The sequence below is a fragment of the Sorex fumeus genome, unplaced genomic scaffold (genome assembly GCF_029834395.1).
Source record: "Sorex fumeus unplaced genomic scaffold, SorFum_2.1 ptg000008l, whole genome shotgun sequence".
Lineage (NCBI taxonomy): Eukaryota > Metazoa > Chordata > Mammalia > Eulipotyphla > Soricidae > Sorex > Sorex fumeus.
The window spans coordinates 20,995,716-21,010,670 of NW_026606065.1; the positions used below are offsets into that span (position 1 = coordinate 20,995,716).

The window sequence follows — 14,955 nt, forward strand, 5'->3', positions numbered from 1 at the left end:
GCGTGGGCCCTGCCTCTCCCTGCACCCCCACCCCGCACTGATGCAGCGTGCCCAGCCCCTGTACCCCTGGCACACATGTGGTACCCTCCATGGCTCTGTGGCAAGCAGCAGGGCCTGGGGTGCAGCATGTGGTAGATAGAGCGTTGCTATGTGAGGAGAGGGACCTGTGTGTCCAGGACGCTAGTGTCCGGCGGAAGCAGATGGCCAGGGAGTGAGCACAGGCAGGAGTGGGGGGCGGGGAGAAGGTGAGTGTTGGGCACAGTACAGGAGTTCAGTGAGTCCTGCTGCATCTGCGCGTCCTGGGCAGGGGGAAGGGCCCAAGCTGGGCCAGGCACGGAAGGGCAGGTGGGACGCACCTGCAGCCCCCCCACCGCCACCTCTGATTCAGGAGCCCCGACCTCCCTGGGAGGGCCAGGAGACAAGCCGCCTGGGATCTGATCACTGTCCCTTATGGCCCCAGCTGTGGGCCCCAGGCCCAGGGCTGGGCTTGTACTGGACGAGCAAGGACAAACGCCAAAAGCCACTGGACCGACGCCGGGCCCTGGGGGAGGAGCCGCACGGAGCAGGTCATTCCCCAGATAGAGGCCGCCTGTCCCCGCGCGCCCACCCCGGAGGCTGCGGCCTGTGTCCGTGCCCGTGGCCGTGTCCGCGGCTCCAGCACCTTGTCGGCGCTCAGCCCTGAGCCACATTCCAAGGCCGCCCGTGAAGAGGTGAAAGCCGCAGCTTCACAGCTGGGCTCCGAGGTCTCAAGGACTAAACGGACCCCAGGGGGCCGGGAGCCCGCCCCTCCCCCAGCTCCCTAAAGAGGCGCAGTGCCCGGGCGGACGATCCCAGCTGCTCCTACCGACCCTGGTTGGGGGGCGCGCTGCGAGCCTCCTGCACCCCTCCTGCCCTCGGGCCGGTCGGGGGAAAAGGTGTCGGGGGTCGGGTGCGGGGAGAGGGCCTGCGTAGGGTCCCCGAGAGTGAAGGGGTCTCAGAGAGATTGGAGGAAGGGCGGGGGGGGGGGGGCAAGCAGGGTAGGGGCGGGGCAGGACCCAGGAGGGCAGGTGCGGGTCGGGGCCCAGGAGGGCAGGTGCAGGGCTGATGGGGCTGCAGGGCAGGTGCGGGGCGGGGCCCAGGAGGGCAGGTGCGGGGCGGGGTCTGGGTTAAGCTGCGTGCGAGGGGCCTTGGGGGAGGCGGGTGGAGTTATGAACGGGGCGGGGCGTGTCCGGGGTAGTGGGAGGAGCAGGGCGGCTGGAGGCAGGCACGGGGCGTGGCCCCGGCAGGTGGGTCTGGAGGCCCGGGAGGGGCGTGGCCGGGCTGTGGGCGGGGCTGGGCTCTAGCGGCCAGGTAGGGGCGTGGCCGGGTGGCAGGGTCCTGGCCGGGCTGTGGGCGGGGCGGGGCTCCAGCGTCCAGGTAGGGGCGTGGCCGGGTGTCAGGGTCCTGGCCGGGCTGTAGGCGGGGCGGGGCTCCAGCGGCCAGGTAGGGGGTGGGGCCGGATGGGAGGGGCGTGGCCGGGCCACGGACGGGGCGGGGCCGGATGGGAGGGGGCGTGGCCGGCGGACTCTGAGCCCGGGTCGGCGGGGCGGCTCGCGTTTTCTTCCGCGCTCGCGGAGGGCCCCGACGGGTCCTGGGCAGGGGTCGCGTGCTGGACGCGGGCGCGTGCAGGATGCGGAAGCCCGACGGCAAGATCGTGCTGCTGGGGGACATGAACGTGGGCAAGACGTCGCTGCTGCAGCGCTACATCGAGCGGCGTTTCCAGGACACGGTCAGCACGGTGGGCGGCGCCTTCTACCTGAAGCAGTGGCGCTCCTACAGCCTCTCCATCTGGGACACGGCGGGTGAGCCTCGGGGGGCGCCCGCGACCGCGTCCGGCCGGAGTGACCGCGCCGGCCACCCGCGCCCCGCGCCCTGCTGTCCGGGCGGGAGTGACCGCGCCGGCCGCCCCGCGTCCCGCTGTCCCAGGAGGGCAGTGGACAGGAGGGCAGTGGTCACGCCAGCAGCCCCGAGCCCCGCTGTCCCGGGAGGGCGCGGGCCGGGCCAAGGCTTTGGAGCGGGCACTGGTGTGAGTGCGCGCAGAACCGCCCGTTATCTGGGTCCGGGCGTTGTGACAGAACCGGTTCCCTTTCCCCACACGGCGGAGCGAGCAGGCTGAACCGCTTGGCAGGGTCCCGAGAGCTTTGGAAACTTGGGACGTTTATTTTGGGTGGTGTTTGGACCACACCTGGGGTTATTTCTGGCTCTGGGCTCGCTCGGAGTGACCGTGTGTGTGTGTGTGTGTGTGTGGGGGGGGGGGGGATGACAGAGGCTGGCACCAAGACCACCTGTGGTGGGGCAGGTGCCCCTGTCCTGTTCTCTGTGCCCACAGGGCCCAGCCTTCAGCTGCCCCTGCCAGCCCCTATAGACGGCCAAAGACTTAGTCTAGAAACCTTTGTCTGGGGGGAGGTCCAAGCAGCCTCGGGGTGACTTGAGGTCCCCTCTTGAGAGCCCTGGAGTGCTGGGCCCACCGAGGCCACTGCCAGACATTCAGGGCCCGGGTCTGGGTCGGACTCACCTGCTGCCAGAGTCTGGGCCAGATCCCCCCACTGCCAGAGTCCTGGGTCACCCCCCCCCTCCCCCCCCGCCAGAGCCCAGGGCACAGGGCGCCATAGTCAGGTTCAGCCTTCGCTTTCTCCCCAGCCCAAGTTTCAATTCTGCTCGGGGCTTGTTCTTTCAGGGAGGAACTCCTGCTGCCAGGAGGTGCAGAGTTGCGTGTGGGCGGGCACCTGGGGCTGGGGAGGCTGGGTTCCACTGGTTTGACTCAGATCCCCCCTTTTTTTCTTTTTGGGTCACACCCGGTGATGTTCAGGGGTTAATTGGGGTTCCTCCTGGCTCTGCATTCAGGAATCACTCCTGACAGTGCTCAGAGGACCGTGTGTGATGCTGATGACGAACCCGGGTCAGTTGCATGCAAGGCAGATAGCCCTCCCTGCCTCCCTGCTGTGCTATCGCCCCAGCCCTGACTCAGACCCCTTTGAGGAGCCCTGACCCCCCGCTCAGGGATGCTGCAGGGCTGGCGGGAGGCCCTGGGCCTGTCTGTGTCCATGTCGGCCACAGCAGGGGGAAGTGAAGAGGACACCCAGAGGACCAGGACAAGGGGCAAGACAGACCTCGCCGCTGGCATCCAGCCAAACAGAGGTCCCGGGCCACCCCACCCCACCTCACCCGCGTGGCCCTGGGCCGAGAACCCCCCTGCAGAGCCGGTCTGCTCCGCACCTGGGTGCCCTGAGCTCATGCAGAGACTGGACTCCTCCTTCCTCCCGGGCTGCCGTGCAGGGGTGACTGGAGGCAGTTGTGGGTTGTGGTGATGACACATGTTCTGTCTTGGCCCACTCAGGCCCAGAGCCAGGAGAGCCCGGAAGTAGCCGGACCACCATGGGCGCCCCTCTCGGCTGAGGCAGTGTAGTGGGTACCCGCACACCTGGTTTCGCCGCCCCCCACCCCCCAGTGCTCAGGCGAGAGAGGCGGGTGCCTGGGCCCCGGCTGTCCGGAGGGGAGAGGGCAGTGGGCAGATGGCATCCTCCCCGGCTTTGTCACAGGACACAGCCTGCAGCCAGAGAGGCTGTGTTGGGGTCCCTGGAAGGAGAATGGGGGCCCAACGAAGCTCCCCAAACACCCCCCACCGAAGCTCCCCAAATGCCCCCCCTCCCTTTGGCAACACACACGAATCCACAGGTTCCAGAAAGGGACTCACTGACACAGCCTGTCCCCATCAGAGACCAGAGCCACGAGCCCAGGGTGCAGGCGAGTGTGGCCGCTTGCACGCGGAGACGGGGACTCGAGGACCGGGGTACACTCCCGCAGGCTCCACACATAGGCGAGTGCTTGGTGGGGCCACCAGGGGCCCAGCGCTGTCTCGCTCTGGGGGAGCTCACGCTCAGGGAAGCCCTTCGAGAACTTTCCACCGTCTCTTCTTGGACAGAGTGACACAGATGCGAACTGCCGGTGGCTTGCACGGGAATGTGGTGGCATCATGTTATAAACCACGTTCAAGTGTGAGCTGCCAGTGGTACACGCCGGACCAGCGACTTAGTTCCCATGAATCATGGCAATGGGCATGACATGCCAAGGCACCGGAAGCGTGGCGGGGGTAGTTGCTCAGTGGCAGGCATGTGCCGGGTGTGGGGGCCTGACTTTCCTGGCGGCATTGCGACAGTGGTGTGGCGGGGTAGTAGGTGGCCGAAGCGGGATGTGGGGTAATAAGCTATTCGGGAAAACACCTCCCCCACTTTCATCTTTTCATTTTTGGGGGTTTTGGACCATGGGTCACTCCCGGAGCTTAGGGGACCAGATGGGGTGCTGGGGATCAAGCCCAGGGCAGCCACGTACAAGGCAAGTGCCCTCCTCACTGTCCTGTCTACCAGGCCCAGCCCTTCTGTCATTAAGGGGCAAAAGCTGACAGTGGTCACCCACACTGGGTCTGTCCCAGAGCTCTGACTTGGGGCTTCGAGTGCTCTTCTTGGGGGAATGTTCGGAGACCGTCAGAGACCGTCCTGTTCCCGTTCATGTCTCTGTGGTCACTCTCCCACCCAAGTGAGCAGAGCCACGGCAGAGCCTCATGGACCTCTGGGTAGCCTTGGCCCCTGGTGACCTTCTCGGCCAGCTCTTACCCTGCTTGACGGGCCCTGCACCCACAGCCACCCGGCTATGTGTCCCTCCCACAGGGCACCTCCTGAGTGCTGGGTGCATAACCGTGGCCTTCAGTCCAGTGGTTGTGCTCCTGTCTGCCCGGTGCTGGCCGGGTCCTCCCTTCTTAGGGACAGATGGCCTTGGGCGCGGGCAGAGCCTGTGTCGGGGCAACCTCAGCCTCTGTCCCACGGGTGCCAGGCCCTGGGGTCATAGGCTGTCAGGCTCTGGGATCGTGGCTTCCAGCTTCTGGGGTCGCGGCCGCCAGGGTATGGGGTTGCAGCTGCAAAGGTGTGGGGTCGTGGCTGCCAGACTCTGGGGTCGCGGCCACTGGGTTTTGAGGTCGCGGCTGCCAGGCTCTGGCCCAGCTGCGGCCCCACCTCTGGCCAGTCTCTCGCTTCCTTTTTCAGATGCGGGAAGTTGTTTTTCCCACATCCAGGGGGAAGTTGGTGGCAGGCCTGACCGGTGCAGGTCCCCCCAGTCCGTGGCCGGTCACTCTGTGTCCCTGGCCCTCTCCTTGTGACTTCCCCTCGACCCGGCTCCTGAGGGCTTGGGCAATCTGGAAACCCCAGGCCCGGGCTCAGAGCTGTGGCTCGCCTGGCTGACCCCTGCCGCCGGTGGCACCCATTTGTCTGGGTGTCCTGCCAGCGGAATACCCCGCCCAGGCCCAACGCTGCCCTTGGGGACTCCCAGCAAGCCCCTGTGTGGGGACCAGCGGGAGGCTGGGCCAGGCTCTCTGGTTTTGAGGTGCTGGGGAGCAGAGTCGGAGTCTGTCCCGCACGCATCGCCCTGCCCTGCCCTCCCCTCTTGGGCCCCAGAAGGCCCAGTCCATGCCTCCCCAAGCGCCAGGCAGCTCGTTGGCATTTGCTGCCCGGGCTCTGGCCTCTGCGGCGGGAAGGATGCTGGGGAGTTCCCACGTCCCTTCCCAGCTGCATCCTGAGCCCTGGAGGTCAGACCTGGCTGGGCGGCTGCTGCCACTCTCAGGAGTGACCAGCCAGTCCAGTGGGTCACACGTGGTTTGGGGCAACAAGACATTTCCCCACTTGAGTTAGAGTGGCTGTACAACACAGTGGGCAGGTCACTTGCCTTGGATGAGTCCCGCTACTCTGATGGTGCCCTGAGCCCAGCCAGGAGAGTTTGAGTCAGACCAGGAGGAAACCCTGAGCACTGCCCTGTGGCCCCCAGACAAACTTAGGGGTGTTTTTTTTCTTTTTGGGTTACACCCGGCTATGCACTGGGGTTACTCCTGGCTTTGCACTCAGGAATCACTCCTGGTGGTGCTCAGGGAACCATATGGGATGCTGGGAATCAAACCCGGATCGGCCGCGTGCAAGGCAAACTCCCTACCCGCTGTACTATCACTCCAGCCCCCCGCAAGGGTGTTTTGTGTCTGTCGGGGATGGCTCCCAGGCGCCGTCGGCCAAGGCTGCCTGCCAGGTGCCCTCCCCACTGTTCTGTCCTCCAGTCCCCAGTGCTTTTGTCTCTGAGGGTTAAAAGTTGACTTTTCGGGGCTGGAGTGACAGCTCAGCAGGTAGGGTGTTTGCCTTGCACGCGGCCGACCGGGGTTTGATTCCCAGTATCCCATAGAGTCCCCTGAGCACCACCAGGAGTAATTCCTGAGTACAGAGCCAGGAATAACACCTGTGTGTTGCTGGGTGTAACCCAAAAAGCAAAAAAAAGAAAAAAGAAAAAAAGTTGGCTTTTCTTCCTCAGAGAAAATGCTCTCCTGCTGCCTGTGTATGTGTGCGTGTGTGCGCATGTGTGTGTGTGTGCGTGTGTGTGGCGTGTGTGCATGTATGTGTCTTTGTGTGTGTGTGTGTTTGTGTGTGTATGCTTGTGTGTGCATGTGTGTGTCCGTGTGTGTGCGCGCACACACGCGCGCGTGAAGCAAGATAGTTTTTCTCGAACAAAGGTCTTGTAGGAAGATATGGAGGGAGAGGGGGACACCCGTGTTCAGGGGAGAGATGTCTTCTCCAGAGTGAGAACCAGGTGAGCAAATGTCCAGGCAGGTGGGACGTGTCTCCCAGCAGAGCGCAGGCTTGAAGGGCGAGCAAGCCTGGCCCTGCCGTCTTTGGAGCCATGCCACATAGCGGCTCTGCTGGGGCCCAGCCCTGGAGTGTCAGCATATGTGTCCGCGAGCTGCAGGCTTCGTCCATCCATTCGGCGGCCCCACTGGGTTTGCCTCGTTCTCCCTGGACAGGCTGACCGAGCCGCGTGGCAGCAATCGTGGGAAATTGGAGGTTTTCCTTGATTTCTGAAGCTCAGCACACATTAGAGCCCATGCTTTGTGACTGGGTGTTCAAGACTGTTAATATTTAAGTGAAACAATCCTGAGTGCTGACTCATTCCCGGCAGGGTTTTCTAGAAAGGCCTGGTGGCCGCTGGGCAACATGCTGACGTATAGATCAGGTTGGAACATGCGCTCGTGTCCAAAGAGGAAACAGACATGATCTCATCTGTCATTCTGCCTCGGAGCACTGCAGCTGGAGCAGAGTGGCGACCCTGGCCTGGTAGAGCTCCGGCCTGGTGCCCCGTCCAGCTGATGAGCTCTCACCTGCCCTGTCGAGCCTTTCCTGGGCACTGGGCAGCTGGGGCGGCCACACTCTGCGGGCTGCAGCCCCCAGGCGTCTTTGGGCCTTGCTGGGTTCTGGGGCTGACTGGGGTCTGGGTTTCCTGCTGAGTGAGTGCATCAGGGTGGGGCTGAGTGACCCTAGGCAGGTGCCCTGGCTGCTCTCACTCCTGTGCTTCCCCCCGGCCTCCTCCTTTGGGAGGGTGGAAGAGGTTGAGCTGGGCATGCAGGGGCCCCTGGCGCCTTCCTGCCTGCTCCTCACAGACCACATGGCCTGCTGTGGCTGTGGGCACTGTGAGCACCTGGCCAGTGCGTCTGGCTGAGCCGCAGGGGAGGGCAGCCCTCGGTCAGCTGCCTCGGGGTCGCTTTGGTCATGCTCTGTGCTCTCTTATCTCTGGGGGAGGGCAGGGGCTTCCCAGCCTTGGTCCCAGGCCAGCAGGAGCAGAGCTCACGTCGCTCGCCCTGCTGAGCCTGAATCCACATCCAGGGCAGAGGCACCGGGCACTCGGGGCCCAGCGTGAGGAGAAGCAGCTTGGATTTGAGTGGGAGTCAGAGGAAGGATCGAGAAGGGCAGGGAGCCCGTTCTGGTGTTCTTGGTGTGTGCTTCTACCTGTGATTCTATCCACCCACCCACCCGTCCATCCACTGTCCAGCCCTCTATCTCCCCACCCCACTGTCCACCCACTGTCCACCTGTCCATCATTCATCTACCCATCACCATCCAGTCATTCTCCGTCCACCTACCCACCCACCCTTGAGCGTTCGTCCATCTTCCCTCTACTGTTTGTCCATCCACCCACCATCCTCCACCCACCCAGGTACCTTCCGCTCACCCACTCATCACCCATCTGTTCACCCATCATTGACTCGCCCATCGTCCCTCCTCCATCTGTCCACCCGCCACCATGCACACATCGTCTCGCTGTTCATCGTTCACTGTCCTTTCACCCGCATTTGTTTATCCATCTGTCACCCATCCGAGCCTCTGCCCACCATCCGCCCATTGCCAACCCACTCCCCCCGTCACCTAGCCCGCACACGCTCAGCCACCCTCTGTCCACCCACTCGCCCACTGTGACCTGTGCATGATCTGCCCACCACTCACCATCACCCCGTCGTCCGCCCACCCATCCACCCGTCACCTCTCCCTCGTCTGTCCATCCTTCGTCCATCTCTTCATCTGTCCACTCACCATCCATCATCAGTTCGTCTGCCCATCCGTGCACCTCCTGTCACCCATCCATCCATCTACTCACCCATCATTGATGCATCTAGGGTCCATCCAGCCTCCACCCTTCCCCTTCCCCCCCACACCCACCCAGATTGCCTGATCTCTCCATCAGGTGGCTTTGGTGGTAAATGCACATGACACATGAGCTTTTTATTTTATTTTTAAGTTGAAAGTTTATTGGAAAGTATAAGAGAAAGGAAAAGAAACTTTTCGTGCAGGGAGGAGCTTAATGTCGGCCCAAGTTGAACACGTGAACTGTTGTGAAGGTCCAGCGGTGCTCAGGGCATTCATATACTCTGGCCACAGCTGAGCGGTCGTCCATCTTCCCTCTTGGGGGGGATGGCCATCCCCTAGATGGCCTCTTCTTCCTGGTTGAAGATGGGACGGACTTACGGGCTCGTTCCCCCCCATCCTCCCCAAACACTTCCCGCCCAGGCCCCTGGAACACTGTGTATTCATTCTGTCTGCAGGAGCTAATCAAGAGTGGGGCTTTCATGGCCAGGCTGCCTGAGCATTGGGGCTCTGGGGTTAGCTTGGCAACATTGTATCTGTGCCCAGATGTGCTGGATACTGTAGCTCTGAAAGCCTTTGTTCCTAGGCTGGTTTAGGAGCAGCGTGTGCAGATACAGTGGCTCCGGTTTCTCTGAGCAGGACTCAGGGTGCCGCAGATAAGCGGGCGGGGGAATGCCGCATTTCCAGAAAAGCAGCTTGACTTCAAGAGTTTCCTCAATACTGTATTTGCATTTTGACTTTGGAACAATTTCAAACATGTTTTCAAAAGCCTGGAATGATTTCCATTTCCTGCTTCTAGAACCAGAGAGTTGAGCACATGGTTTTAGTTTTCTTTCTTCATCTCGTTTATCACAGGGCAGTGGAGGGTCGTTGCAGGGAAGGAAATTGGATTCAGTATATCCCTACAAGAGTTTCAAGTGGATTTTTTTCCTTTTTCCTTTCTTTCTCCTTGGAGTGGGGTGGGCAGCTGGCATACTGACCACACCCAGCTCTGCTCAGGTGCTGCTCCTGGCTCAGTGCTCAGGAGTGACCTCTGGTGGGGTTCGGGGACAGCATCTCTACGCTGCTGGGGACTCAGACTGGTGCCATGGCCACCACAGCTGCAGGCAGGGCACATGCCTTGTCCCGTACCACCTCTCTGGTCCCCACTCCCTTTTTGGAGCCCCCAAGCAGCACTCAGATGCCTGGGCGCCCCTCCTGGAAATTCTTCCCTTTTTTAATTTGTTATGCTTTTGATTAAGTCACCATGAGGTCGCAAAGTCATTCCTGGTAGGGTTTCAGCATACACTGTTTCGGCTACGATCCCTTGGCCATTGGCCCCCTCTGCCTCCTCCCCCAGCTTCCACACCCCCCCAAGCCTCCCACCCCCTCCCCCACAGCCTCCTGTCCCCCAGACTGCTTCTGAGAGGCTGGATCTTAACCAAGAGACCGAGAAGCAATGTTTTTTTTTTTTTTTTTAATTTTATGAATAGGCTTTTACACTAAGGTTCTAGTCCTGTTGCTGAGAGGGTCTCCTAGCTAACACTCTCCCACCTTTCAGCAACCCCCACCATCATGGACGTTGCCCCCCAGACCCCAACAGCAGTTTCCTTGGTCTCAATGGCATGCATTTATCTTTTCTCCGACTGAGTAAATTCCGTTGTGTCTCTGTGCCCCGTATCTGTTCTCGGACACGGGGCTGATTTCCAGAGCTTGGCTATTGTGGATGGTGGGCAAGGAACAGGGGTGCAAATGCCTTTGCCTCATTGTTTCTGGCCTCTGGGGCATATTCCGAGAAGTGGAGTTGCTGGGTCAAGTGGAAGCTCACTTCCTAGATTTCTCAGGCATGTCCGTATTGTTTTCCAGAGGGCCTGGACCGTCGGCGTTCCCGCCAGCGGAGAATGAGGCTCCCTTTCTGCCCACCCCTGCCCAGCACTGGCTGTTCTTGTCCTTTCGGACGTGCGCCAGTCTGTGGCGTGAGAGAACGTCTCACTGTTGTTCGGAGTTGTGCCTCCGGGTGGTCAGTGGTGCAGAGCGATTCTGTACGTGCCTTCTGGCCGCTCGTGTCTCTGCTCTGCGGAAGTTTCCGTTCATCTCTCCTGCCATGCTTTGGTCCTCCTTCCTGGCAATTCTTGGCCACTCAGGAGGAGGGTTCCATGCGAGTGCTGTTCTGGCTGCGATGCGGGGACCCTCAACCTCCCAGTGGTGCTCAGAGGACTACAGTGCCGGGTTGGCATCCTGACAAGCGTCTGCTTGGTTCCTCGGGCCCCTCGAGCCTCACTGCCTCCTTTGGCATTCTTTTCCTTCGTGTCCCGCTGTGGGAGCATCTGGGTGACCCAGTCTCGCTGAGTGCTTGGTTCATGGGTCCCTGTGGGGTGAGTGCGGTGATCTGAAGGAAGTTCTGGCCCTTCCGCAGCACAGCCTGCCCCGGGGGGCCTTTGGGGGTGGCTGGGGAGGTGCTGTGTGTGACAGTGATGTGAAGATGCCAAGTCCTCCCTCCCCCCCCCCCCCCACACACACACAGAGCACAGCTGCCCCTCTGCTGCCAGGGCTCTTGGAGCCTCATCCTGGCAGCGTCCAGGGCCACGTGCTGCTGAGGGTGGGCGTGGCGCCTGTCCCTAGAGGCCACTCTGCCGCTGGGGCCCGGGACTCTGGCCATGCTGCAGCCATACGCGAGGCTTGTTGCTTGGGCCCTGTTGTGTGGGAGCCAGGTGCAGCCACAAGCCACGGCCTGGCTGGCGCAAACAGCCAGGCCCCGTGCAGAGCCGGCCGTCACAGCCTCTTGCTTTAGGGGTTGGAGCACATGGGTGGGAGTCCAGATCTTTAGTCTTTTTTTTTTTAATTATTTTTTATTTTTTAGATTTTTTTTAATGAGTCACCATGAGATACAGTTACAGATTTACAAACTTTCATGATTATGTTTCAGTCATTCAATGATCAAGTACTCATCCCTCCACCAGTGCCCAGGATCTTTATTCATGGTGTGTGTGTGTGTGTGTGTGTGTGTGTGTTGCGGGGGGGGGGGGGGGGGTTGGTGCTTTGGTGGCCCCGGGGCCCTCCAGGTGATTCCTGCCCCTAGGCTGCGGGTTTCCTGCCCATGCTCCTGGAAGGGAGAGCACGGCAGGCAGGTGGGCTGGAGGGGGGCCCTTCCCTGTGGGATGCTGCTCTCCTGGCAGATGTTTCCCATGCCCAGGGCCAGGCAGTGGGCACAGACCCGGTGGGCACAGCTGGGGGTGGGGGTGGAGGCAGCGCTGTCTGTGTGGGCGCAGGGAGGACTCCCGAGCTGGCCTTGTGGAATGCTGGATGTCTGCGGGCAGGCGGGACAGAACTGTCCAGTGTCTCTCCTCGCACCTGCCATGACTGGCCTCGTGGGATCGTGCTGAGAGCTGGACCCGGGACTCTGGCCAGGCCCTGCGCCCTGCTCTGTCGCAGTAGAGCCAGCCTTGGGAGGGCCAGTGGACACCCCGATTCACGGGGTGACACCCCGATTCATGGGGGCACAGAACCTGTCCCTGCTGAAGTCAGAGCATGAAGCCGGGGAAACGGTCCTGCCGGTGACCTGTCAGGAAGTGGAGGGCAGTGTCCGGCACATGACACAGAAACTGGGATGTCCTGTCCATGGCTCTTTCCTGAGTGGTTTGTGGGCGCTCCTGCGCCCCCCCCCAGGGCTAGTGCCAGCTCCTCATCTCTGTCCCAGGGACCCTGGCAAGCCTCCGCCCTCCTCGGGCCTGGCCGTCCCTTCCCCGTCCATAAGAGGGAACAAAAGAAGGGGGGCAGGGGGATGGAAGGAGATGAGGAGGGACGGGGGGAATCAATTTCCATGAGCCTGAGCCCCCAACACCTGCAGGGCCAGCTGCAGTCCCCAGGTGCGGGGTGGGACGCTGAGGCTGGTCAGGAGTCAGCTCTGGGCAGGGAGCACTGTGTTAGAGTCAGCCCCGGGCAGGGAGCACTGTGGATTAGCCCTGGGCATGGAGCGCTGTGGGATCAGCCCTGGGCAGGAGCACTGGGTGGGGTCAGCCCCGGGCAGGGAGCACTGTGGATCAGCCCTGGGCGGGGAGCACTGTGTGGGGATCAGCCCCGGGCGGGGAGCACTGTGGGATCAGCCTGGGCAGGAGCACTCGGTGGGGTCAGTCCGGCCAGGAGCACTGTGGGTCAGCCCCGGGCAGGAGCACTTGGGCAGGGTCACCCCCTGGCGGGAGCACTGTGAGTCCGCTGCCTCAGCCCCGTCTCCCCACAGGGCGGGAGCAGTTCCACGGCCTGGGCTCACTGTACTGCCGCGGGGCGCTGGCCGTGGTCCTCACCTATGACGTCAGCCACCTGCAGAGCCTGCGGGAGCTGGAGGAGCGATTCCTGGGCCTGACCGACTCAGCCAGCGCCGACTGCCTCTTCGCCCTGGTGGGCAACAAGGTGGACCTGTGCCAGGAGGGACGGGCAGGGCCGGGCCGGCAGGTGTGGCCCGAGGACGCGGCCACGCTGTACCGGAAGATCCTGCGGTACAAGATGCTGGACGAGAGCACGGCGCCGACGGCCGAGCAGATGTGCTTCGAGACCAGCGCCAAGACGGGCCACAACGTGGACCAGCTCTTTGAGACGCTGTTCGACCTGGTGGTGCCCGTGATCCTACGGCACCAGGCCCAGGGCCCCCCGCACACTGTGGACCTAGGCAGCAGCCGGCCGGCCCGCCGGCCCCGCGCAGGCTGCTGTACCTGAGCGGCCCCCCTTGGAGGCCCTGGGGGGCCCCGTGTCTCCCGCGGTCCGGGGGGTTCCCACGGGGGCTCGGGGACTGTGCAGGGCCCCAGGGGACCCTCATTAAAGCATGTGTCTGCCAGAATCTCTGCAGGGTGGTGCCTGGCGCTCTCTGGGGCGGCGGGGGTTGGTCCTGGTGGAATGTGGGCCCGGGGTCCGGGGCTCAGCCAGGTTCTGGCCACGAAAGGCCAAGACCTGTGGGGGCGTGTGGGAACATGTGTCCGGCGCTGGGGTGCTGGGTCTGGGTCCGAGTCTGCCCGGCAGGCTGGCAGACACGTGTGCCACCCACCCGACAAAGTCCAGACTGTTTTAGGGGTTAAAAATATCCAAAACCAAGTTTATTCACAGGCGTTCACAGGATGAGCGGTCATAGAGCACAGATCCCAGTCCCTGAGCACGGGGTCACCTTTGGCCCTCTGGCTGGTAGGCCCCGTGGTCCCAGGGGCTGTCCTGGCCCTCGGGCAGGCAGCGTCACCGGAGGGAAAGGCACGGCCAGGCTGGGCTTCCAGGGCAGGCTCCTTCCTGCCCCCCTGGGGATTGGGGCTGGGCGCCCACCTTGGGGAGAAGGCAGTGCGGGGGGCAGTGGGGCCCGAACACCTCCCGGGGGGTCCGACTAGGGTGGTTGGGTAGGTGCCCGGCCTGGCTGTGGGGTTAATACTGAGGCGGGTGGGGCTGTGGACACGGGTGCTGAGTACCGCACCCGGGCCCGTGGGGAGCCCCGGTGGGCAGGCCAGGGGTGGGGGGGTGGGGGGGCTGAGGTACTGAGTCCAGAAGCACCAAGCGGGCGTGGCCCGGCCGCGGCTCACAGGTTCTTCATGCAGACCTGGCAGCGGCTGATGTGTGTGCGGATGAGCCCCGCCTTGAGCGTGTCCGGCGACGGCGAGGCCTGGAAGCTCTGCTCGGGGATGGTGGTCAGCCAGAAGCTGTACTTGTTGGCGTAGTAGTGGCACGTGCCTCGGCCCCCGTTGCACTCGATGAACGGCGTGGCACGGAAGTCCTCCAGGCAGCTGCCCGGCGACACCAGCGACTGGCCGCCCCCCTCGTCGCCGGCGGCTGTATGCTGAGCAGGGCAGAGAGAAGGCGTGAGCAGCGGCTCACTGGGATGGACGGCTGCCCGCACCCCTGCCCGGCTCTGCGTCTCCAGCACAGGCTGCCTGCCGCATCCACGCAGACTACCTGCCCTCTCTGTGTTCCTGTGGACAGGCCGCCCCCACCCCTCACTCTGTGTCCATCCTGGCTGCCCACTCTGCCCCCGGCCACCTGCCCGCCCGTGGGGGGCTCCTGGCGCGCGTTCACCGCCTACCATGAGGAAGGAGTATCCGATCCACAGGCTGCGCCAGCCGGCCGGGCAGTGCGGGATGGACACGTCCTGGCTGTGCACGGCAATGGCCATGGCTGGGGCCTCGCACACGGAGCAGCGGCTGATGTAGGGCTTGATCTCTTCCTCGGCCACCGGCATCATGGGCAGCGGGGCCGTGGTGGACAGCCAGTAGGACTTGTCGTTGCGGCTGGCGTAGTAGCAGATGTCACCCGGGTTGCAGTACAGGAAGGGCATGGTGCTGAAGCGGGCCATGCAGGAGCCGGCCAGGCCTGCAGGGAGGGCCCGCTGAGTGGCCGCGCCCCGCCCCAGTGACCTCCGGAGGGAGTGGACACAGATTCCCCACCCGTGACCTCCAGAGGAAGTGGACGTGGACGGCGGCTCCCCTGCCCCTGGTGACCTCCAGAGGGAATGGATGGCAGCTCCCGGTCCCCTCCACGCCCCGCCCCCTCCCCC

General features: G+C 63.2%; 3 protein-coding genes across 3 annotated transcripts in view; 1 reads left to right on the plus strand and 2 right to left on the minus strand.

The window, feature by feature from the left end:
- Nucleotides 1-14,955, minus strand: part of NAXD (NAD(P)HX dehydratase) — a 53,351-nt gene that overhangs the window by 18,375 nt on the left and 20,021 nt on the right. The gene's annotated exons all lie outside the window — the stretch shown is intronic.
- Nucleotides 1,552-13,256, plus strand: RAB20 (RAB20, member RAS oncogene family). The gene is made up of 2 exons (XM_056109691.1): nucleotides 1,552-1,820; nucleotides 12,673-13,256. Exons 1-2 carry the CDS (start codon nucleotides 1,649-1,651, stop codon nucleotides 13,143-13,145), a joined length of 645 nt encoding a protein of 214 aa, XP_055965666.1. The 5' UTR covers nucleotides 1,552-1,648; the 3' UTR covers nucleotides 13,146-13,256.
- COL4A2 (collagen type IV alpha 2 chain) overlaps nucleotides 13,510-14,955 on the minus strand; it is a 68,568-nt gene continuing 67,122 nt past the window's right edge. Inside the window, exons 47-48 of the mRNA XM_056109684.1 lie at nucleotides 14,485-14,771; nucleotides 13,510-14,241 (exon numbers count right to left, since the gene is read on the minus strand). Of these exons, the coding sequence (XP_055965659.1) occupies nucleotides 13,984-14,241; nucleotides 14,485-14,771 (545 nt within the window). The 3' untranslated portion in view covers nucleotides 13,510-13,983. The remainder of the gene's footprint in view (nucleotides 14,242-14,484; nucleotides 14,772-14,955) is intronic.